A 23,462-nucleotide genomic window follows, 5' to 3' on the forward strand; every position below is an offset into this window, starting at 1 on the left:
TCCCTGGAGAAAAAAGCATAAATCTTTGTAGGTAAAGGAACAAAACTCTGTCCTCGTCACCACAGCAGCTGAAGTTCGAGTCAAGAGCCCTTTGAGAAAGGTGTGAAACTGCTGGATGCCAAACATGAGTGGGTTGTGAAACCAACTGAATGGACTCAAATAACCAATGAAAAAGAAATATCAGGGAATATCACCTGAAGAAAGAGTAATTACTTTTAAATCAACTATAATAAAGAAAAAAAGAGTAATTACTGTTTCATGGCATACATGTGGGTTGGCATGGGTTTAAGTGTGTATCTATGCAAGTATATGCAGATGGTAACATAAAATATCTCTTACTGTAAGTCATGGTCACATTTTTGAAACACACCTAGATTGACAAGTGCCTCATGAAGGAACCAGCTATAAAGAACACAGGATTTTAAAGAATTATACACGAACCAATCATTATTTTCTTATTCATTAAATAGATACTAGAAGGTGTCAATATTCAAAATTTAAATACTCCCTTTTTTTTTTTAATTGTTATTTCTCCCAGCATACTCCCCCCTCCCTCACTGTACAGCACGGGGTTAAATACTCCTTTTAGGATCTTTTTTTTTTCGTGTGAAAATTGAGGTTGACAGAAAATTTTAAGTGACTTAAAATAGAATCGTTCTTATGTGAAACCCTCAGAATGTGTAGCTGCATACTGTGACACAACTTTAAAAGCACTCGGATAAAGGCCATCTCGCCTCAGCAAACGGGAAGATAAGTACTATTTTAGTACATACACGGAATAAATAACTAAACATGGGAGCCAGGACTATCAAAAATAATAGCCTGTTCTTAAAAGAGCAAATCCCAAAGCACAGCTTTTCCCATACTTTTTAAAATAACTAGGTGGTTAATATTCTCCAGCTCACTAAGATCCTCAGGGCAGAATTTTATCATCTGGGACTGCCGTGTTACCATCTTACTCAAAGTAAGTGACTTTGCAGGAGTTTTATTAAGGTTATCTTTATGGTACATACAGAGGACTGGTGGATCAGTAACCTCAGTATCCCTTAATCCTTCAACCTGTCCATATTTCATAGTTCCAAACCTTAAGAGTGCAACAAACTATTTAAATACTTTATAAAAGTTTTGAGCTCATCCAAAGAAGGTATCTGAAAATGCTGAGATCCCACTTTCAGTTTTTTTTGAAATCCAACTCTGTACAGATGGGCATTTGAGAAAAACAATTCAGTCTCTTATGTTGGAATTAAAAAACAAACAAACAAACAAAACAAACAAACAGAAAAAAAACAGCCAACTATGCCAATTACAGATAGGCAAAGTAAAAGATAAGCCTCCACTTTCGATCAACAACCCTGGGTTCTTACATTTCAAGAGACATTATATCTGAATTTTCTACCAAAAGCTTGGATGACTTGAGGCGTGACGCAATCCTTTAAAGAACATACGGCTTACTTCTCTAGCTTCTAGTACCAAGAGAGTCAGTTTATAGAAAGTCACAGGCCTGGACTCTCTTACCTGCCTTTTATAAAGAAACTTTCACAAACCGTTAGGCTCTTGGATATTACAGGTAAGTGAAACCAAGGCTTCCCATCTGGTAGGGTATGCTCAGAAAATGGCCATAAGTACTGCGTCAATCCATCAGGCCCTCAGGGATGGCCATCTATTTGTGTGTATACATTTGCTATGTGTGTCCTGATGTGAAAAAGAGTTTGGGAAATCTGGCATATGGAATAAATAGCCATTGAAAAATATCTTTTTATCTTCTAAAATCTTATACTTAAGACCTGGTCATTCAGCTTTTTAATATTCTTTAAAATTTTGGTCAGTAAAAAGCTCATCCAAGCATTGAACACCGAAAAGGATTTTTCTGTTAAATTTAGCTCATGAGTTTGAATTAACTCATTCTTTTTCTTTTTGAACTAGTTTCTAGGAAGCTCAATCCTATATTCTGTGCTCAACTAACATTAGCCATCTTTTTTTTTTTTTTTTGGTCTCTTGTCTTTTTGCCATTTCTTGGGCCGCTCCGGCGGCATACGGAGGTTCCCAGGCTAGGGGTCTAATCGGAGCTGTAGCCGCTGGCCTACGCCACAGCAGCACCAGATCCAAGCCACACCCACAACCCACACCACAGCTCACAGCAACAACGGATCCTTAACCCACTGAGCAAGGCCAGGATCGAACTCGAAACCTCAAGGTTCCTTGTCGGATTTGTTAACCACTGCGCCACGACGGGAACTCCTACATTAGCCATCTTTAACCTAAGTCATATAGTCATTCCCTGAATACTTTAATAGTTTTGTTATGGAATGCAACCTATAATCTTTTGAGAAGTAGATTGGGTTGGATACAATAAATGAACAAGTAAAATTTTCAGAAAAAGATGTCTGTGTAATTATGAACTGCCTGGTATTCAATAAGCTCAATATATTTCGATAAAAACCGAGGACTTTTAAAAAATCCCCCTAGAGAGAGCATAATAAAAAAATTTACCAGCTCAATCTTGTGAACTGTCACACACAAAGACACATCACTGCATATAGTTCTGTATAAGTTTCTGGTTTTATTTTTTTGTGCCGGGGGTGGGGGTGGGATGGGGAGAACCTGCAGCATATGGAAGTTCCCAGGCTATGAGTCTAATTGGAGCTGTAGCTGCCGTCCTACACCAACAGCCACAGCAAGGCCAGATCCAAGCCATGTCTGTGACCTACACCACAGCTCATGGCAATGCCGGATCCTTAACCCACTGGGCAAGGTCAGGGATCGAACCTGCATTCTCATGCATGCTAATCAGATTCAATTCTACTGAGCCACAATGGGAACGCCAAAGTTTCTGGTTTTAAATAATAATTTTCAGGATAAATCATATGAAAATGCCATTGTTGTATGTCATGAAATGGTTGAATAATGGCAAATTTGTATAGTTCCCCAAGAATAGGAGCGGGTTTATCTGCTAATGGGATATGGAGATATTAACAGTGGTAACAGAACTAGGTCTTACCTGAATGACCTGAGCATTCGATAGGACTTTCCTAAATCAGATACTCTTCTGCAGAACGGACCCACAGCCAACTCCATCTGAAATATTAAGAGATACCCCAAAGCTTTATAAGTTTCTTGAAGCGAACTGGGGGCACACCTGGATCACAGAAAGTTATAGTGTGTAGTAAATTAAATTTTGTCTATACTATGAGGCAAGTTTTGAAAGTCAAGTTTATTAAAAGGCAAGAACTTGGATAACTTTCACAAAAAGATGAGATAATTCCTTCAAAAAAATAGAAAAACATTTTTTATTATGTAAGTGGAGAAAATTTAGATTTTTTTTCTTCCATTGAAAAATCAGGAAAAGGAAGGTTTTCGAGACTGTGGGCCTGTACTTTAAGCAGGCATCACAAGCCTTTTTACATTAAACATAAATGATGACAGTTTTTACCAGGCTGGCTCAAGTGATAAGGCCCTGACTCTGGAGGCAGCACATCTGTGTCAGAATTCCTAACCTACGATGACAAGTTGTGTGGCCATGGACGCAACCTCTTTTAAGTTGCAAGGTCCTCACCTGTCAAAAATAGGTAATATCTTCCATAAAATTATGCAAATAAATTAATTTCACAAAGCATTAGGTGCATGGCATATGATAAGCACTTGTTAAATGCTGGCAATTATTATCAGTATTTTAGAAACTTTCCCCCTTTTAAATTGTTAGCGAATTAATTTGCTTCCTGACTGAAGAATTTAGCAACTAGTACTTTCACTTCTCTTTATTTTCCTCCTCTGACTGGAAATTTTATTGTCATTAACTGGAGTTTTAGAGGATACCTTTTCTTTGTCAATGCATATATAAAATGTTTGCATAGTGGTTGGTACTCAGATGATAAACCATTTCGCCATACTCGTTAAGATCAGGACCGTGGTAAAAGAATAGTTTAGAAAATGTCTGAGAAAAGGCTGCTCCCTGATAAATCAACATCTTTAAGAAAAACATAGGGGAAAAAAAAAAAGAAAGAAAGAAAGAAAAAAAGAAAAACATATGAAAGAAAAACGGGGTTTCTGTCCTACTGGCCACCTTTCCGAAGAACTGCTCACATCTTGCCACTGGAAGACTATACAGACCTAATCTTTCACTTATTTGAGAAACATTTTTGACTCTCAATTAATTTCCAGGTACCAAGCAAGACATGGAGATGAGAAGATGAATTAGATGGTCTTGCCTTCAAGGAGTGCTCCCAAATTTATCCAGGAGGGGGATATATATTTACTTAAACAGTGTAATTTTTTTTTTTTTTTAACCTAAATTGTAAGAAAGGTACGTGTGTACATACATGGGCACACAGACACATTCTGATTATTATTCAGCAAAGTGACAAGGGTGAAATCAAATGTATGAACTGAGTATCAGGGGAGCCCTGAAGGGCTGCTTCCTCCTCCAGGTGGTCTTGAGGGTGACTCGTGACCAGTGACCAGTGACCAGTGAGTGAATTTCTCTCTCTAAAATTCAAAAGAACAGGTAAATAAAAAGAGAAATCAGCAGTTTCCTGGTGGCCTAGTGGTCAGGGTTTGGCACTTTCACCACTGCAGCCTGGGTTGGACCAAGCTGCTGCACACTGCAGCTTAAGAAAAAAAAAAAAAAAGAAAAATCTGAGGAATAAAAGTCAGACTCTGCCCAAAAATGCAAAAGAGAGCAGCTTTGAGCCAATGGGTTATGGGCTGTTCCTTGGGACCTGTTTAGTGTACTCAGTGCAGTTTCTGGTTTCCCACTGAATGTGCCATTTGTTTTACAGTGAGCACAGAGTAAAAATGTGATTATCATGTACCTATGACTCTGTGTGTGGGCGTGCACTGCATATGTATAATGGTTTTCTACACACTGCAATTATGTTAAGTATTTTTCATGAAATGTTCTTGGCAATTTTTTTTTTTTCACTTACTCCAGTGGGCTTCATCATCTTCAAAGATAAACCAAACAACCTTGGCCTTAGCATTTGAGCAGGACTGAGCTAATACAAGTAAGTGGCTAGGACAAAATTATGATATCAGAGTATATGACCTTGAATGGCTGTGTAATCTATGGTGACTGCAGGAGACTTCTCCACCATAGGGTAATTTCAAAATGTTAAATGTTTAAAATAAATTTTTCATCCATAAAAGACCTCTAGGGTACTAAAAACTGTTTTCTTCTGCCAGAGTTCCATTAAACAATAAAGGCCGTGTTTCTAAAGGGCAGAAGTGTTCCTTTTAGAGGAGGTGACTCTGCAATTAGCTGTGGATACAAAAATGGCATCTGTGACCGCCTCTCCCCAGCTCTCCTGTTGGAGGGGGTGAACAGGCAGCTCTGCAGGCACGGTGAACTAATTACAGAGCTGCTCCTCACCCACCGGAGACATTTGGGTAACCACAGGGCGTCTCTGGATACGCCGAGGGCACTCCTGCCTGACACTGTTCAAGGGAAAAGGCAAGAGGAATCAGAATCTTGATTATTTGGGTTCTTTTTTCCCTAAATTTATAGTTTCAGGCAAAAAGCAAGACAGATATAAAGGTCTATTGAAAGGGCACTAGAAATAAATAGAAATTCCTAGGCATACCCCTGAGTAAATTCAATGCCAACGTCAAAAGCCATCCTTTTCCTCAGGAAAGACATGAAATTGAGAGTCAGAGGGAAATGTGTGGTTCAGAGGGCAGTGTGGACAAGCCCCCAGAGAGATTCTGCATCAGCAGAGCCCCAGCGGCCTTGGACAGGCTTCGTGCTTTAGAGCTGCTATGGGATTAGGGTAAACACAGAGACCATGTGGTCACAGTAGGGAATTAATTACCAGGAGGAAACCACCTCATGCCCTGACCTGATTCCTAAGTGGGCTGTATGTAGGCACTGCCCTCACCGCGAACCCTCCAGATGGCACTCGGCAACAGCTTTCTCTTTCACCTGTGCAATGGTGCCACCGGGAGAAGCTAGGATTGTAAGAAATCTTTACCATGTATCATTAGCTGTTTTTGCAACTGGACTTTATGCTACATAATCAGCATTCCGAAACCTCCTCTGTTGGTTTCTTCTGAGGTCTTTCTCTGTTATTTATGCCAGAAGAGCAGGCACTTTGATCAAAGAACTCTTTTCAAACCCACAGAGGATCTGTGTATTCTTAATTCCAGGGACCTCAACAGCTTTAATTTCAAATACAAATTGATAGAACTTTCAATAATTAGGCAGCCAAAAGGTTTTCTAGTCCCAGGTGATGCCTGCCATGAATATAAGTGTCAGGGTGGTGCCATTTAAGTGTTTCAACTCACTCCAGAAAAACACTTCCAGCCAAGGATGCAAGCTGAGGTACATTATCACATAATTGCAGTTGTGAGAAGAAACCACAATTAAAAAAACCCAAAAAAACCCAAATTCCAATTTAACATTTTTAAGATATGGAGGAATGATGTAACAGCTGGATACTATTTGCCAAAGCCACTGGTCACAAATGCAATTCACCTTAGAAGTGCTTGCACCTGTCTTTCCTGTGCCCACATCCCTTAGGACCAGGGAACCACCACACAGTGAGTGGCACGATGTTCTGAAACGGGAACACTGTCCAGGAGTGAACCACACAGGCTGCAGCAAATAGTGTCACTGCAGGGCTAGAAAATATACTCAATACGGAGGGAAGGCTGTTTGGGTAAATGCAGTTCCTCTATAAAAGAATTGGAAAACAAAGGCTGCCTTGGAGCCTAGGTTAGTCATAATGATTGGTGGCTTTCATTTATCTTAATCAAAGAGACCTGAGAAAAGGTGTGGTTTACTGGGCAACATGGCTTAAGAAAGAAGCAATGCTGACTACAATTTAAGCAAAGTGGGAGTGCAACCCTGCCCTACTTTGAGCAGGTGCTAGCTATAGAAGCAAGGGTTACAGGACCATGCTCTCCAGCTTTCACACAGAAACATATCATTAAAACAAAAAAACAAATTCAAAAAGCTTTTTCCTGCAGCGCTCTCATTTTGGCCATCTCCTGCTCTGCTGCCACTCTAATTGGACTTGAAGTGCTGCCTCCAGGAAAGTGACTCAAGAACCAGCTGGAGCAGAATGCAAATAAACTGGTGGGGGAGGGAACCCAGCAGAGAGAACAGAAAGGAAAAGAAAAACAAAATGAAGGAGGAAAGGGGAAAAGAAGAACAGGCACCCATTTGAGTACAGCTCACAGTGTTTTTAACAAATAAGAGGAGGTCTTGGTATAATACTGTCTTTTCATTTCGATAAGCAGCCTGTAACTCCAGTAAAAGGTTGAGCTGGAGTTCACCTAGAACAGCAAAATGTACAGATGCCTGAGAATTAAGCTGATAAATAAAGAGAAGGGCAAAACGAACCAGACCAATGGTAACACTTTCTATTTTCTTTCTTTCTTTCTTTTTTTTGGTCTTTTGTCTTTTTAGGGCTGCACCCGCGGCACATGGATGGAGGTTCCCAGGCTAGGGGTCAAATCAGTGCTGCAGCTGTCCGCCTACACCACAGCCACAGCAATGCGGGACCCCAGCAGAGTCTGCGACCTCCGCTGCAGCTTATGGCAACACCGGATCCTTAACCCACTGAGCAAGGCCACAGATGGAACCTGCATCCTCATTGATACTAGTCAGGTTCTTTAACTGCTAAGCCACCACAGGAACTCCAATATTTTCTATTTTCATGCTGAGGCTACTAAACGCCTATTTTACAAAGGCTCTTTACTCTGACCTAGTAGTCTCAGGGGGTGAAAGTGACTAATTCTAGACCAAGTAATATGCAAAGAGCCCAGCTCTTGAAACATTAGGATATGTACCTGTTCCTTGCTGTAACCATCAGGTATGAGGGAGGGTCCACAACCATCACTCAGCCCTCCGGAGCCTTTCCTTGGAGCAGGAATAATGAACCAAGACTTGCTCCCAAATACACACAGAAGTAAAGTCGACACTTCAATTTGTCTCTGTTTATAAACAGGTAGGATCTGGCACACTACATAGGAATATTCCATTTGAGTAACTATTTAGACCAGCAAAGCTAACAGCTTTGAAAGCCTTAAAAAAATGAGTTAACCTTTGACATGCAATTTAAATATGAATTCTGAATCTTTTTAATGAAAGTAGATGTTCGAGGCATTTCTTCTTCTCTAATGTTATTCCAATGCTTTTTAAAAAAATATGTCTACAGAACAAAGAAAAAAACCTTTCCATAAGAGCTGATTATGGTTTTGCTATTTAAATGTTACTCTACCTCATTCTTATTAGATAGCGTGGAATAATTTCGAGGGTGGCTATGCACAAGAAAGATACTCTTATTTAATAGAGGGAGAGCAAATAATTCACCTGGTCCTCTGTGCACATAAATTAATTAGAACACTGTCCCGGAATGTTGAACTGGCCACAGAGGACTACGGATGTGTCGAAGCTTTACGTGACAACAGACCGCCCCTTTCCACTATTTGAAGGATAAATTTCATGGCCTACATTATTTTCCAGCAACGTTAATCAATTATTCTTATCAATACTGATGTGGTGGGACAGTAAAATAGTGAAAGAGCCCCATATTACATAAAATTGGTGAATGTTGCTTTACTGTGGAATGAGCTACCTTCAACTTAATCTTGAAATTCCAAAGATGCTTGATGATTCTTTTGTTAAATACAAAAAAATCTGATATGAAAGTGTCTTTAAATTCTTTCCTTTTTTTTTTTTTTTTAACCAATTAGGTTTGGATTTACTTTTCTTCATGTTTCAACTCTTTAAAACACTGAAGAATACATAGTCTTTTATTTAACAGATAATATTGAGGCTGAAACTTTCCTCCCTTTGTAGCTGTGTATCTATTTACCTGTGCAAAATCAGCAGCAAGTCGCATTTTCCCACCTTCACCAAGAGGTCTTATGAGACTGGCATTGCGGATGAAAAGTTCAATGGCTCTTTGGGCAATGGCTTCAGTGTTGTCAAAGACGAAATCCGAGCACTCAAAGTGTTTAAAGTAGTCACTCATAACTCTGGCAATGAAACCCTGAAGCTCCTTCATGTAGAGAGAACAGGGAACATCAGGCTTTTCTGGGCCGGGGGATGATCTGCAAAAGAAAACACCAGCCAGGGCACTTAAAGACACTATGTGACTTTTATCTCCCTTCTGCCTGCTATTTCACTCCTAAGCAATTTCACTCCTCTACAGTAGAAAAGGCATTGTTTATTTTTGCTAAGAGTTAAAGCGCATAAAATAATGTTTAAATTATATTCCAAAGACTGTTTTAGGATGCTAGGAAGATGACTGAAGGAATCTTGGAGTCAATTTACGGACAATCTATGAAGAACAAGACAGACAGCCATCTGTCTTAGATGATTCACTGAAATGCCTCATGCACTCTGACCTCCCAAGGTTTTTTGCAGCTTACAACTCGCCATCCGCACACATGTGGATGCAAAATGGAATACATCAATAATAGATAGTGAAATAGGATTTTACACTTTGTAGCAACAGAAAAATGCTGCCTTCCCCAAATTCTTGGCAAAGATAGCTCTGCGCTTGTGCTATTTAATCCAATCAGTCCAATAGTAGAATTCTGACTGTGGAACTGGTTATGTAACAATACACATGGTGTGCAATTTTTTCCTCCCAGATGATGTTTGGAAAGGCTTTAATTTGGATCAACAGATGATGCCAGCTGATGCTCCATGAAATACTATTTATAATTTATAAGTGTTTATAATTGCTCTTTAAAGAATATATGAAAAGAATGAGAAATATTTATAGGAAAGAAGAGTTATGCCAAAATTAGAAATCACCTGATATTAATTAGCTAGCCAATGAGCTCACTGGCTATAGACTGCTGAATCTTTTTCAAAAAATAACTGTTTCCATATTCTGAGAATGATGTAGAGAACTGGCAATGGTCTAGGGAAGAACAGCAGATATGATGCAAATGCCCAGAGCAAGAGACTGAGGTAAACTCAATTATTTTAAAATACAGCAATGGTCATTACAAGTAGGATGCTAACCAGAGGTCTTCCACTTCCAGAAAGCAGACAGAAACAGACAAAGCACATGACATTCCAGCAGGAGGAGATTCCATTCAGGTGTAAGAAAGAATGTCCTAACTATGGCCAGGCCATGGAGGAGACACAGTAGAATGCTGCCACCTGCCATTGTCACAAGGTGGGGTGCTGCCTGGTTCAGAGTACAGCAACACCTTAGTAAGTAGTGGGTGGCAATCTTTACATGGGGTTTGGTTTTGCCAAAGTCAGACCATCATGGCTTATCTTTTTTCAGATTTTGTCAGTCCAAAAGGCTAGGCAGCAAAAAATTTAAAAAGGACCAATCTCTTTCTAATCTTCTTATGCTTTTTCAAAAGCACTGTCATCATCTTGGTACGACTCTGGAAGATTGTTTGAAGAATTTTAATCTGGCCAACAGATATGACTTCCTTGAGGTTTAGAAAACATACTAAAACAAGTTCCATAAGCATGTGTCCATATAAGTAAAACTACATATTAGACAAAATTCTGAAATACATATTAGTAATTCTCAGTGTGGATTAGAGGCTTGATTTTAAATTTATTAGAATATATTTATTTAGCAATTTTCTTGGCAATTGCTAAAGCTCAGTTTTCCCAATTATGTCAAAGCATTTAGTAAGAGGTTTTCAATTGATGTAGTGCCCGTAGGAAGCTGGGCAGAAATGTGAGGGTCTTTGTAACAAGGGCCCACGCACAGAGGCAGAGGGCAGGACTAAAGAAACGCATGCATGCCAAGTGTCACCAGTCATTCTGGGGTCCTCAGTGAGACTTTTTCATCTTTCAAGATACCTTGCTAATGAAATAAATGACATGAAAAATTAAAGGACAGTATAATAATCACATAATTTTTCTACAGGCTAATGGTCAGAAATTTAATAAAGCATATCCTCTGTAAAACAATATAAATATACAGGATAGTTAAAAAATAGTAACTATGAAGTAGGCATATAAAACGCATAGCTACACACTAATATATGTGTGTTTAACTCTCTAGTATGGCTAATTTTTTTAATCACTCTAAGAATGTGCAAGTAACTATTTCAAATTCTTTAGAGATAGTTTTCTAATATACTAAGTCAAAACCATTTTACTCTACTTAAAACATATCAGTAAAGCCAGGAATTATGATTTTTTTTTTTTCTTTTTAGGGCTGCACCTGCTGCATATGGAAGTTCCCAGGCCAGGGGTCTAATCAGAGCTGAAGCTGTCGGCTTAGGCCACAGCCACAGCAATACGACATCCAAGCGGAGTCTGTGACCTACGCTACAGCTCGTGACAATGCCAGATCCTCAACGAATTGAGTGTGGCCAGAGATCAAACCCAGGTGCTCATAGATACTAGTCAGGTTCGTTACTGCTGAGCCACAACGGAAACTCCAGAACTATGATTCTTATTCTCAAGATACATATGATATAGATCAGCAGTACACACAAGAAACAGCTATGGAATACCAGAGTGTTTGTGGCTGGGAGTGATATGACCAGATTAGACTGCCATAAGATCTCTGAGAAAGGAAAGTCATCTTTGGATGAGGTTAGGCAGGATCTTACCCCCAAAGCCAGAGCAGGAATCAGACTAGCAGAGTGGCAGAGGCAGGACATTTTGTACAAGGAATGCCATGCTTACACCAGAGGCTCAAGCATAGGCTATTTTTGAGAAGTGAGGAAAAAGGTAAAACTGCAAAGGGAAAGCGGTACCAAACATCCTGAAGTGCTGAGTCCCATAGATGTTAATGATTCTATGTTTCAATGACAGGAGAGAAATGATGAAAACAAGAACTGAAAAAATTTAATCTGCTAATGGTGCTCGATGAATAAAATAGCAAGATAAGGTTGGAAGCCAACCCCATCACAAGAGGCTCTAATTCGTACAAGGCCCAAAGAGTAGAGGTGGAGGTGGGAATGGAAAACAAATGCAAAAAAGGTAGTGAAGACACTGATTGAAAGTTATTACCCAGAAAAATCTTCTTGGTGCATAGTGATGATGATGGCCTCTATAGCATCTCCCACTGATGTCAGTAAGGGCTGCACAGCGTTTCCCATTAGCACATGGATCGCCTGAAAAGAATGTGAAATTAAGGAGAAGAAAAATTTATTTTCTGGCTGTGTATCTGTGGCATGCGGAAGTTCCCAGGCCAGGGATTAAACCCAAGTCACAGCAGTGACCTGAGCCACAGCAGTGACAATGCTGCATCCTTAACTGCTAGACCATCAGCAGACTCCAAAACAGGTAAAATTTAAAATGACCAAACACCAAGGAATTGGAGTTGTGAGAAGCACTTTGATTAAACATTTTCTTATTATATCAAATTCAGACTATACAGTTTAACTATACTAATGCAACATAAGTCTGCTCTTCTAACTGCTGTCAGTAATGATCTTTAAGGCTTAAAAAATGTGGAAAGTTTCAACTCCCCCACTTGTCTTAAATTTTTAGCAAGTGAAATGCCCAAATGAACCCTTAGAGAAAAGAAGGGATAGTGCCACTTAAGAAGCAAAGATCAAATTTACACATTTTAAAAAGTTTCTAAAAGAGTGAGGCAAGACCAAAAGTAATTCTTCAAAACTAGAACATCATATGCTTTTGATCAGACTGAATATAATAAATATGCTAGTGATTCTTAGAGGGTAGAACAGCTAGACATTTCATGGATTAGATTTCTGTTTGTAGCATTCTATAGCAGTGATTCTGAACTGGGGGCAATTTTGCTCCACAGAGGACATTTGGCAATGTTTGGAGACATTTTTGACTGTCACAGCTGGGGTGGGGGAGGCGTCTGCTACTAGCATCTAGTGGAAAGAGGACAGAGATGCTGCTAAACTTCCTACAATGCAGAAGTTAGGCTCCCACGACAGAACTACCCAGCCTAAAATGTCAACAGTGCTGAGGTTGAGAAACTATTCTACTGTGAGGTATAATCACTGGTTAGGTTATGTAAGACCCTAGGCCTTAGGTACGAGGAGTTTTGGGGTTTTTTTTTTGTTTGTTTGTTTGTTTTAATGGCTGTACCTGCAGCATATGGAAGTTCCTAGGCCAGGGACTAAATCCAAGTCACATCTGTGCCAGATCCTTCATCCCACTGGGCAAGGCCAGGGATTGAACCTGCACTTCTGCTGCAACCCAAGCCACTGCAGCTGGATTCTTAACCCACTGCACCACAGCAGGAACTCTAGTATGACTTTTCACTGTGAAAATTAGATTGGGCCTCTGTAAACACACAAAGATCTAAATTTTATGTAAATTATATATGCTTCAATGCTGATTACATATAAGGAAAATAGATGACTTTTCCTTATATGATTACATATAAGGAAAATGGATGGCTCATACGGTTAAAATCAATGAGAGAAGGTTAAATAGGACCTTTACTCATTAAATTCCTAAATGTCATCTCCAGCCATAAATCTCTGGTAAAAATAAGCATATGTATATAGGACTGAGAGAGAAAGGTGGGCTCTGCATTTTCTCTTTAACCCCCCTCCCCGCATCCCTCTAGGCTTTCCTTCCTGAAATAAAGGATGAAAACAGACAGAGAGCAGGAGAGAATGTGTGCACACACAGTATGCCTGCCGGGAGCTTAGAACCTAGTGACAACAGATACGCTGTGGTGATATGATGCTGTATAGAGGGCTTTGGGAGAGACCTCCAACTTAGCCTGAGAGGTTTTGAAACACAAAAGGTATTGCTTGAACTGTACTTAAAAGATCAAAATAGGTAGGAACCAAGTGTGAGTTGTGGGGTGGGTGAGGTTGGGAGCACATCCATCAAAGGCAAGGAGCCTGGGGAAGCTGATGCATCTGGGGACCTAAAAAATGTTCAACATAGTGTGAGGGGCCTGTCCACGTAAAAGAGAGACAGCAGATGCACTCTGTGTAGTCTCCACAGAAGATGGGAATTTATCTTGAAGGGACTGGGAAAACAAAGATGGGTTTTGAGCAATAAAAAAAAAGTGGTTAAAGATCTGAATTTGGGGAGTTCACATTGTGGCACAGAGGAAATGAATCCAACTAGGAACCATGAGGTTGTGGGTTCAATCCCTGGCCTCGCTCAATGGGTTAAGGATCTGGCATTGCTGTGAGCTGTGGTATAGGTCGCAGATGCAACTCAGATCTGATGTGGCTGTGGCTGTGGCGTAGGCCAGCAGCTGTAGCTCCGAATGGACACCTAGACTGGGAACCTCCATATGCCACGGATGTGGCCCTAAAAGACAAAACGAAACAGAAAAGATCTGAATTTGGGAAAAGTCATGCTGGACAGTAGACTGCATGAGTTAGACTAAAGGTTAGGAGTACACCTGCAAAAGTGGTGAGTGCCTGAACCAAATCAGAGCAGCAAGAATAGAGATGACAGACCAGGTGGAGACACTGTGAAAGAAGAACAGCAGGTACCAATTTCCAGGCCACGGTTTGAAACTGTGCCATGACCATAACCTGAGTTGCTGCAGTGACAGCACTTGGATCCTTAACCCACTGCACCACAAAGGAACTCCTGTCAACACTTTAGGAGCAATACAAAAAAATACCAAGTCTACACAATATAATGTCCACACTGTCTGGGATATATTAAAAATGGCTACATATAAAAAGCTAGGAAATGTTATCAATTCTAAAGGGACAAGACAATCAATAGCTGACAACTCTGAAATGATACAGACTCTACAATTATTATGCAGGCAAGAACTTCAGTGAGGTACAGAAAAAAAATGCCCCTAATAAAAAAAAATAGTAAGAAATCTCAGTTGAGTGACTGAAAATATAAAAAAAGAGTCAAAATGGAAATTTTAAGCCAAGAAAATCACACTACATGAAAGTGGATATAAAGGTACTTTGACAAATACAAAGTTTTATATTTCACTTGACATAGTACAATATTAACTCTAAAAGACTGAGGAAAGTTAAGGATGCACACATCCACAGAAAAACTAAAAACAAAAACCAAAAACACACAGCCCTGTAGACGGAAATGCAACAAATAAATTAAAATGAAATTAAAAAAACCTTTTCAAATAATCCAAAAGAAGGCAGAAGAGGAGGAAAAGGGGAAATTAACAAAACAAAACAAAGGGGACAAACAAAATCAAATAATAAAGCCTGTTTGGTAACTGTACTATGTTAATGGACTAAACACCACAATTAAAATACAGAGATTATCAGAATAGACCAGAAGGCAAAACAACTATATACTGTCTACAGGAGATGCATCTAGAAAATAAAGACACAGAAGAGTTGAAAGTAAATGGACAGAATATACATCAGGTAAACTTTAAAAGACAAGAGACTGATATTAAATTAAGATCAGATAAAATAGAATGCATGACAGTAAGTATTAACAAAACTAAAGAAGGGTATCTCACAATGACAAAAGGGTCAGTTCATCAGTAAGGCATAAAAAATGATAAATACAGATACATAAATAACAGAGCTTCAACACAACTAGTAATAGAGACTCAAAACTGAGGAGTCAAAAATCGACAGAATTAAAGGCGGGTTTGTTTCTGCTTAGCCACAATGGGAACTCCTAAAAAAAAATTATATGGTTTTAGTTCTTCATGCTGTTAACGAAGTATCTTACAGGTCATGATGGTCTTACCCTTTTTATGTATTCCTGGATTTGATTTACACAGTTTTTTAAAGATGTTTGTATCTGAAGTAATATAGGATATTGGTTATAGTTTTCTTTTTTATAATTCTTTGGTTTTGGAAATGTTTCTTCCTCTTCTGTCTTCTGAAAAAATTTGTGTAGCTTTCTCAAATGCATAGTAGAATTCACCAGTGAAGCCAGTTGGGATGAATTTTTTTTTGAGATAGTTTATAACTACACATTTAATTTACAGGGCTATCCAGGTTATCTGTTTTTTCCTGAATGAGCTTTGATGCTTTGTGACTTTCAAGGTATATGTCTATTCATCTGAGTTATCTAATTTGTCAGAATAATGGAGAGAATATTCTGTTACTGTCCATTTAATGTTTGTAGGAACTATACAGATAACCTTTTTTTCATTTTTTATATTGTTGATTGGTGTCACCTTTTTATTTATCAGTCTAGCTGTGAGTTTATCATCTTCATTGATCTTTCCAAAGAACCAACTTTTTGCTTTATTGTCTCTACTATTTGTTATTCTGTTTCACTAATTTCTGCTTTTGTCTTTTTTGTTTTTTTGTCTTTATTTCCTTCTCACTATGAGATTCTCTAGTTCTATCTGTGTTTCTGCAAATGGCATTATGTCATTCTTTTTAATGGCTGAGTAGTATTCCGTTGTATATATATACCACATCTTCCGAATCTAATCATCTGTCGATAGACATTTGGGTTGTTTCCATGTCCTGGCTATTGTGAATAGTGCTGCAATGAACATGCGGGTGCTTGTGTCTCTCTTAAGTAGAGTTTTGTCCAGATATATGCCCAAGAGTGGGATTGTGGGGTCATATGGAGGTTCTATGTATAGATTTCTAAGGTATCTCCAAACTGTTCTCCGTAGTGGCTGTACCAGTTTACATTCCCACCAACAGTGCAGGAGGGTTCCCTTTTCTCCACAGCCCCTCCAGCACTTGTTATTTGTGGATTTATTAATGATGGCCATTCTGACTGGTGTGAGGTGGTATCTCATGGTAGTTTTGATTTGCATTTCTCTTATACTCAGCGATGTTGAGCATTTTTTCATCCAAAACACACTTTTTATTTACTAAAAAGTAACCACTGTGCCACGATGGGAACTCCCAAAACACACTTTTCATTTACTAAAAAGTATGGGTACAAACACATAACAGTCTTTTCTTTTCTACCTTGTTGAGATTTTATCCAAAATTAAATGTTTGAAGGTCATCATCTCATGTTACAAGCACTGTATACTGTATCATGGATAGTATAGTTAGTATTAATGAGTATACATTTAGAATCATTTTAACCACTTTATCTGTAAGTAGCATTTAAACACCTTAGTCCAGTAATTCTGATCCGTTTATTACCGAGATTGTCTTGTGTGGATAGTGATTATATTGCAAGTTTATGTATGACGATTCTTTGTTGTGTAGGTTTGGTATTCTATACAAGGGAATATTCTGGATTGCTGAGGCTTCAGGTTTTTTGCAGTCTTAGTTATTTCAGACTTTGGCAGTTATTAACCTCTACCCATCCTTTATATGAAGGCGTTCCGTGTAATGCTCTCTCTTCTGTTTAATATTTTGCCTAAGTGGGAAACCTTTCCCACCTGTTAAGTTTTCTGTGTACACCATCATTTCCATGTACAGATAGAGGCAGTTTTATTTCTTCTGTGCTGAGCTTGATGCCTCTCTTCCTTGCCTTATTTGACCTGCTAGAACCTCCAGTACCATGTTGCCTAGAACTGGTGAGAGTGGGCTGGTCAATTTGTTCCTGAAAACATTCAGTATTTTACCATTTAAAGTAAAGTGTTTTCCTAGGTGGCCTTTATCAGATTGAACAACTTCTATTCCTGGTTTACTGGGACCTATTAAAATTATAGATGGCATTGTTTCATCAAACAGATTTTTCTTTGTCTATTTAAAAAATTATATGGGTTTGTTGTTTGTTTGTTTTCTTTTGAGGGCTGCCTCTATGGCACATGGAAGTTCCCAGGCTAGCGGTGGAATCGGAGCTCCAGCTGCCAGCCTACACCACATCTGTGACCTACACCACAGCTCATGGCATCGCTGGATCCTTAACCCACTGAGTGAGGTCAGGGTTTGAACCCACAACTTCATGAGGATGCCGGTTCAAACCCTGACCTCACTCATTTGCAGAAACACAGATAGAACTAAAGAATCTCATAGTGAGTAAAATGAGCCAGAAAAACAAAGACAAATACCATATGATATCACTTATAACTGGAATCTAATATCCAGCACAAATGAACATCTCAGAAAAGAAAATCATGGACTTGGAGAAGAGACTTGTGGCTGCCTGATGGGAGGGGGAGGGAGTGGGAGGGATTGGGAGCTTGGGCTTATCAGACACAATTTAGAATAGATTTACAAGGAGATCCTGCTGAGTAGCATTGAGAACTTTGTCTAGATACTCATGTTGCAACAGAACAAAGGGTGGGGGAAAAAAATGTAATTGTAATGTATACATGTAAGGATAACTTGATCCCCTTGCCGTACAGTGGGAAAAAAAAAAAAAAAAAGAGTGTTTTGGGAGTTCCCGTCATGGCGCAGTGGAGCCATGAGGTTGTGGGTTCAACCCCTGGCCTTGCTCAGTGGGTTAAGGATCTGGATCTGGCGTTGCCATGAGCTGTGGTGTAGGTTGCAGACGTGGCTCAGATCCTGTGTTGCTGTGGCTCTGGCGTAGGCCAGCAGCTACAGCTCCGATTAGACCCCTAGCCTGGGAACCTCCATATGCCGCGGGAAGAGGCCCTAGAAAAGACAAAAAAAAAAGTGTGTTTAGTATCTTTACTGTCAAGAAATAAAAGCATATAGATTTTTGGTTCTTGGGCTGCAGTCATTTATGCTTTATAACATTCTACCCTAATTCAAAGTGATGTACTTAAGTTTCCTACAGTTTGATAAATACAAGATTCTCTTTTGTTCTTTGAGTCAGAGGGTTTTGTTTGTTCTGCAATTTTTTTTTTTTCTTTTTAGTGCCACATCCGCAGCATATAGAGGTTCCCAGGCTAGGGGTCGAATCAGAGCCACAGCTGCAGGCCTGCGTCAGAGCCACAGCAACATCAGATCTGAGCTGCATCAGCGACCTACACCACAGCTGATGGCAACACGAGATCCTTAACCCACTGAGAGGGGCTAGGGATCGAAACTGCAACCTCATGGTTCCTAGTCAATTTGTTTTGGCTACACCACGACTGGATCTACTGTTCTTCATGTAGTATGTCATAATGATTTTTAATAAAATTTAACTAAAAAGCAAGGCCAACACTATTTCATTGAAGTCTGTTAACACAAGCAATTCAGTTTCTAATTAGCAGGGACACTGCAGGCACTCTTTTTTTTCCTTTGGCCCTGCCTGCAGCATCCAGAAGTTCTCAGGCCAGGGACTGAACCTGCGCCACTATAGTAACCAGAGCCATTGCAGTGACAATGTCAGATACTTAACCAGCTGAGCCATAAGGGAACTCCATGGCACTCTTTCTTAACCCACAGAATGGACTTTCTCAAACCATGAGTTCTGATCATTAGGGGTCAAAAAATCAGTTAAGTGGACCAGTAACAGAACGTTTTAAAAAGTAGTAGATGAGTATATAAAATAGACTACATCACACAAAATAAGAAAAGTACTGTTTTCTGAAATCTTTGTTTCAATTATAGAAATGTGTATAGACGCATATTCTTTACATATGCAACTATATATGCATATGCATTTGTAAATGCTATGTATTATGTAACGAGTACAATGTAAAATGTATTTATCTTGGGTAGTGATCAAAAAATGTTTGACAAACAAATGAGACCTAATTAAACTTAAAAGCTTTTGCACAACAAAGGAAACCATAAACAAAATTAAAAGATAACTCACAGAATGGGACAAAATCTTTGCAAACAAAGTGACCAATAAGGGATTAATCGTGAAAATATATAAATAGCTCATGCAGATCAACACCAAAAAACAGAAAAAACACAAACACAACCCAATCAATAAATGGGCAGAAGATCAGAGTTCCCTTTTAGCACAGCAGGTTAAGGATCTAGCATTGTTACTATAGTGGTGTGAGCCCTTGCTGTGGTGTGGGTTTTATCCCTTGACCAGGAACTTTCACATGCCGTGGGTGTGGCCAAAATAAAAATGGGCAGAAGAGCTAGACATTTCTCTAAAGAAGGCAGACAGATGGCCAAAAAAACACATGAAAAGATGCTCAACATCACTAATTATCAGAGAACTGTTAATCAAAACTGCAATGAAGTATTTTCTCATACCAGTCAGAATGACCGTCATCAAAAGTCTACAAACAATAAATGCTGGATATGGTGTGGAGAAAACAGAACCCCCCTACAACTGTTGGTGGGAATGTAAATTAGTACAACCACTATGGAGAACAGTATGGAAATTCCTTCAAAAACTAAAAACAGAACTACCATATGATCCACCAATCCCACTCCTGGGCACATAGCCAGAGAAAACTATGATTTGAAAAGATACATGCACCCCAATGTTCATACAGCAGTACTATTTACAACTGCCAAGGCATGCCCATTGATAGAACAATGGATAAAGGAGATGTGGTACATATATACCATGGAAATATGAATGAAATACTAGCCATAAAAATAAATGAAATAATGCCATTTATAGCAACATGGATGCAACTAGAGATTATCATACTAAGTGAAGTAAGTCAGACTAAGATAAATATCATATGATATTGCTTATAGGTGGAACCTAAAAAAAAAGGGAAACGAATTTATTCACGAAAAAGAAAGTCTCACAGACTTTAAAAACAAACTTACGGGGAGTTCCCGTCGTGGCGCAGTGGTTAACGAATCCGACTAGGAACCATGAGGTTGCGGGTTCGGTCCCTGCCCTTGCTCAGTGGGTTAAGGATCTGGCGTTGCCGTGAGCTGTGGTGTAGGTTGCAGACGCGGCTCGGATCCCGCGTTGCTGTGGCTCTGGTGTAGGCCAGTGGCTACAGCTCCGATTCAACTCCTAGCCTGGGAACCTCCATATGCCGTGGGAGCGGCCCAAGAAATAGCAACAACAACAACAACAACAACAAAAGACAAAAAACAAAAAAAAAAACAAAAAAAACAAACTTATGGTTACCAAGAGGGGAAGCGGGTGGGAGGTAAATTAGGAGTTTGGGATTAACATAAACACACTATTATATATAAAACACATAACCAACAGGGATCTACTGTAGAGCACAGGGAACTCTACTCAATATTCTGTAATAACCTATATGGGAAAAGAATCTGAAAAAGAATGGATATATGTTATATGTATAACTGAACTGCTTTGCAGTACCCCTAAAACGAATACACTGTAATCAATTATACTCCAATATAAAATAAAAATTAAATTGAAAAAAGAATATTTGACAGCTACAGCTAGAAAATAAAGACAAAATGTAGAGCTATACACAGAAATGAAGACCACATCTATTCGCTGCCTGGAAGCAAGAACATTAGGACCTTTGGTCTGTCTTACTGGCTTGACTTTATAGTATCTATTGATTATCAATAAACTGAACAACTCCTACTAAAAAACTACTCTTATTATGGCAGCTTTATCATACTTCATCCTAATGAGATAAGCACACCTGGGAAAAAGAAAAAAGGTAGAGAGAAAACATCCAAGCGTACTTTTACTATGTTGGGGGAAAAACAGACTGTCTCCTCCTACCTCATATATGAATTTAGTCTCCTTAAGTTTTGCGGTCTGTTAAATCCCCCACCTATGTCACCTACGGATAGAATCTGACCTCAGAAGTTCCCTTCTCCTTTAGGATTTGTGACACCATCTCTCCCAATTTTCTTCCTCACTCTCATTGTTCTTTCTTTGTATTAAATATATCTCCCTGGAGTTTACTGGTAGACCATCTCTCTTTTTCTCTCTCTCTCTTAACTGTACCCAAGTGACCTAAATTCAATCTAATAGTTGACACTTATTGCCTTTGTGAAGGTATACTGTAGCACTTTTTAGATGTACAAACTAAGGCAAGAGAAAACTTACTAACTTGTCTGAGGTCATTAGATAAATAGCTCTATGAAACAGAGACAGGATTCATATATAAGCAGCTGAGCTCCAGACTTTGCTTTACTATATGCAAAGTTACTTATATATTTAGTTAGTATTAAACAAGCATTTAATAAATGAATGAATGGATGATGGTGGCAATGGATGATGTAGTAATAAACAGGATTCTTTTGAGTCACTGAGATTTAGGTTCCCCAGCTATATGACTTTGAGCAAAGTATTATTTCTTAGATGTATAAAATGGGGATAATAATACCTAATGGCTGCCTTCAATATTGTTTTTATAATAGCTGTCTTGATAATAACTTGAATATTGAATATTTCAACATACTGCATGTGACTGGCAAGTGGCAGGTGCTAAATAAAGGGTACCTTTTACTATTATAAGAATGAATTCTCTGCTTCTTTTTAAAAGAGTTACCTATTATGAACCATGAATCTCCACCGTGGCTCTGAATCTGAATCTCATGCCAATATTATTATTATTACTTGTTTTTTCTGGGCCATACCGGAGGCACATGGAGGTTCCCAGGCTAGGGGTCTAATCAGAGCTACAGCTGCCAGCGTACACCACATCCACAGCAACGCGGGATCCAAGCTGCATCTGTGACCTACACCACAGCTCACGGCAACACCGGATACTTAACCTACTGAGCGAGGCCAGGGACTCAACCTCATGGTTCCTAGTTGGATTCTTTAATCACTGAGCCACAACGGGAACTCCCCGATATTATTTATTTTTATTATTATTATTATTATTATTATTCATCTTTTTTGTCATTTAAGGGCCACACCTGTGTGGCATATGGAGGTTGCCAGGCTAGGGGTCTAAGCGGAGCTGTAGCTGCTGGCCTACACCTCAGTCACAGCAACGCCAGATCCGAGCCGCGTCTGCATCCTACACCAGAGCTCAGGGCAATGCCGGATCCCTAACCCATTGAGTGAGGCCAGGGATGGAACCTGCAATCTCATGGTTCCTAGCAGGATTTGTTTCCACTGCGGCACAACAGGAACTCCCCCAACATTATTTTTACCTATGGACAGAATCTGACCTCAGAAGTTCAGATTCTCAGACTTCCTGAGTACTAGAAAGGGAGTATATTTATGTTACATGTAAAAATGGGAATTGTCCCTGGTGTCACACCTTACAGAAACACATTAGAGTACCTTGGTATTACTGACATTTTGGGCCTGATAATTCTTGGAGGGTTGTCCTGTGCACTGCAGGATATTTAATAGAATTTCCAGCACTAGAGGCAAGTAGCACCTGATCCCTGGTCATGACAATCAAAAATGTACCCATATATTGTTAAATGTCCCTTAGGGGACAAAATCACCCTGGTGGAGAACCACTGCTTTGCTGGGATAATTGGGCTGTACTTCCCTAAGGTGCAGTGAATACTTTTAAGATTCTTGCCTCTCTAGCTTATGATACAAGGATCATAAGTGGAATACAGTCTGCAGACATCAACACGGTCTATTTTTAAATTCTAGAAGATATAAGCACACATGTAGGCTCTCTTTATAGGATAATTATCAACATGCTACTTTTGGCAAATGTAGAAGATTCTGAACTATTTTTAAAATGTGACACTTCCCACTCATCCAAACAAATAATTCTAAAACCCACTCCCAGAGTCAAAGATTAAATTCCTTTACCTTTAGGGCCGAAATGATAGTTTGCTCAGCTGCTGGTGGGAATGAACTCTGACTGGAAACCACCTAGAATAAATCCAGTTATAGTTTTATTTATTTTTATAAACACTAATTTTGATCAGAACATGATTAAATTGTTTCCACAAGCCACATA

The 23,462-nt window shown here is 39.2% G+C and overlaps 1 protein-coding gene across 2 annotated transcripts in view; it reads right to left on the minus strand.

Moving 5' to 3' along the window:
* COG5 (component of oligomeric golgi complex 5) overlaps nucleotides 1-23,462 on the minus strand; it is a 280,119-nt gene that overhangs the window by 16,826 nt on the left and 239,831 nt on the right. For both annotated transcript variants that reach the window (XM_021102595.1, XM_021102596.1), the window contains 4 exons: nucleotides 23,312-23,374; nucleotides 11,948-12,051; nucleotides 8,814-9,051; nucleotides 2,999-3,075 (listed from right to left, as the gene is read on the minus strand). In XM_021102595.1, the coding sequence (XP_020958254.1) occupies nucleotides 2,999-3,075; nucleotides 8,814-9,051; nucleotides 11,948-12,051; nucleotides 23,312-23,374 (482 nt within the window). The remainder of the gene's footprint in view (nucleotides 1-2,998; nucleotides 3,076-8,813; nucleotides 9,052-11,947; nucleotides 12,052-23,311; nucleotides 23,375-23,462) is intronic.

The sequence above is a fragment of the Sus scrofa genome, chromosome 9 (assembly GCF_000003025.6).
Source record: "Sus scrofa isolate TJ Tabasco breed Duroc chromosome 9, Sscrofa11.1, whole genome shotgun sequence".
Classification (NCBI taxonomy): domain Eukaryota; kingdom Metazoa; phylum Chordata; class Mammalia; order Artiodactyla; family Suidae; genus Sus; species Sus scrofa.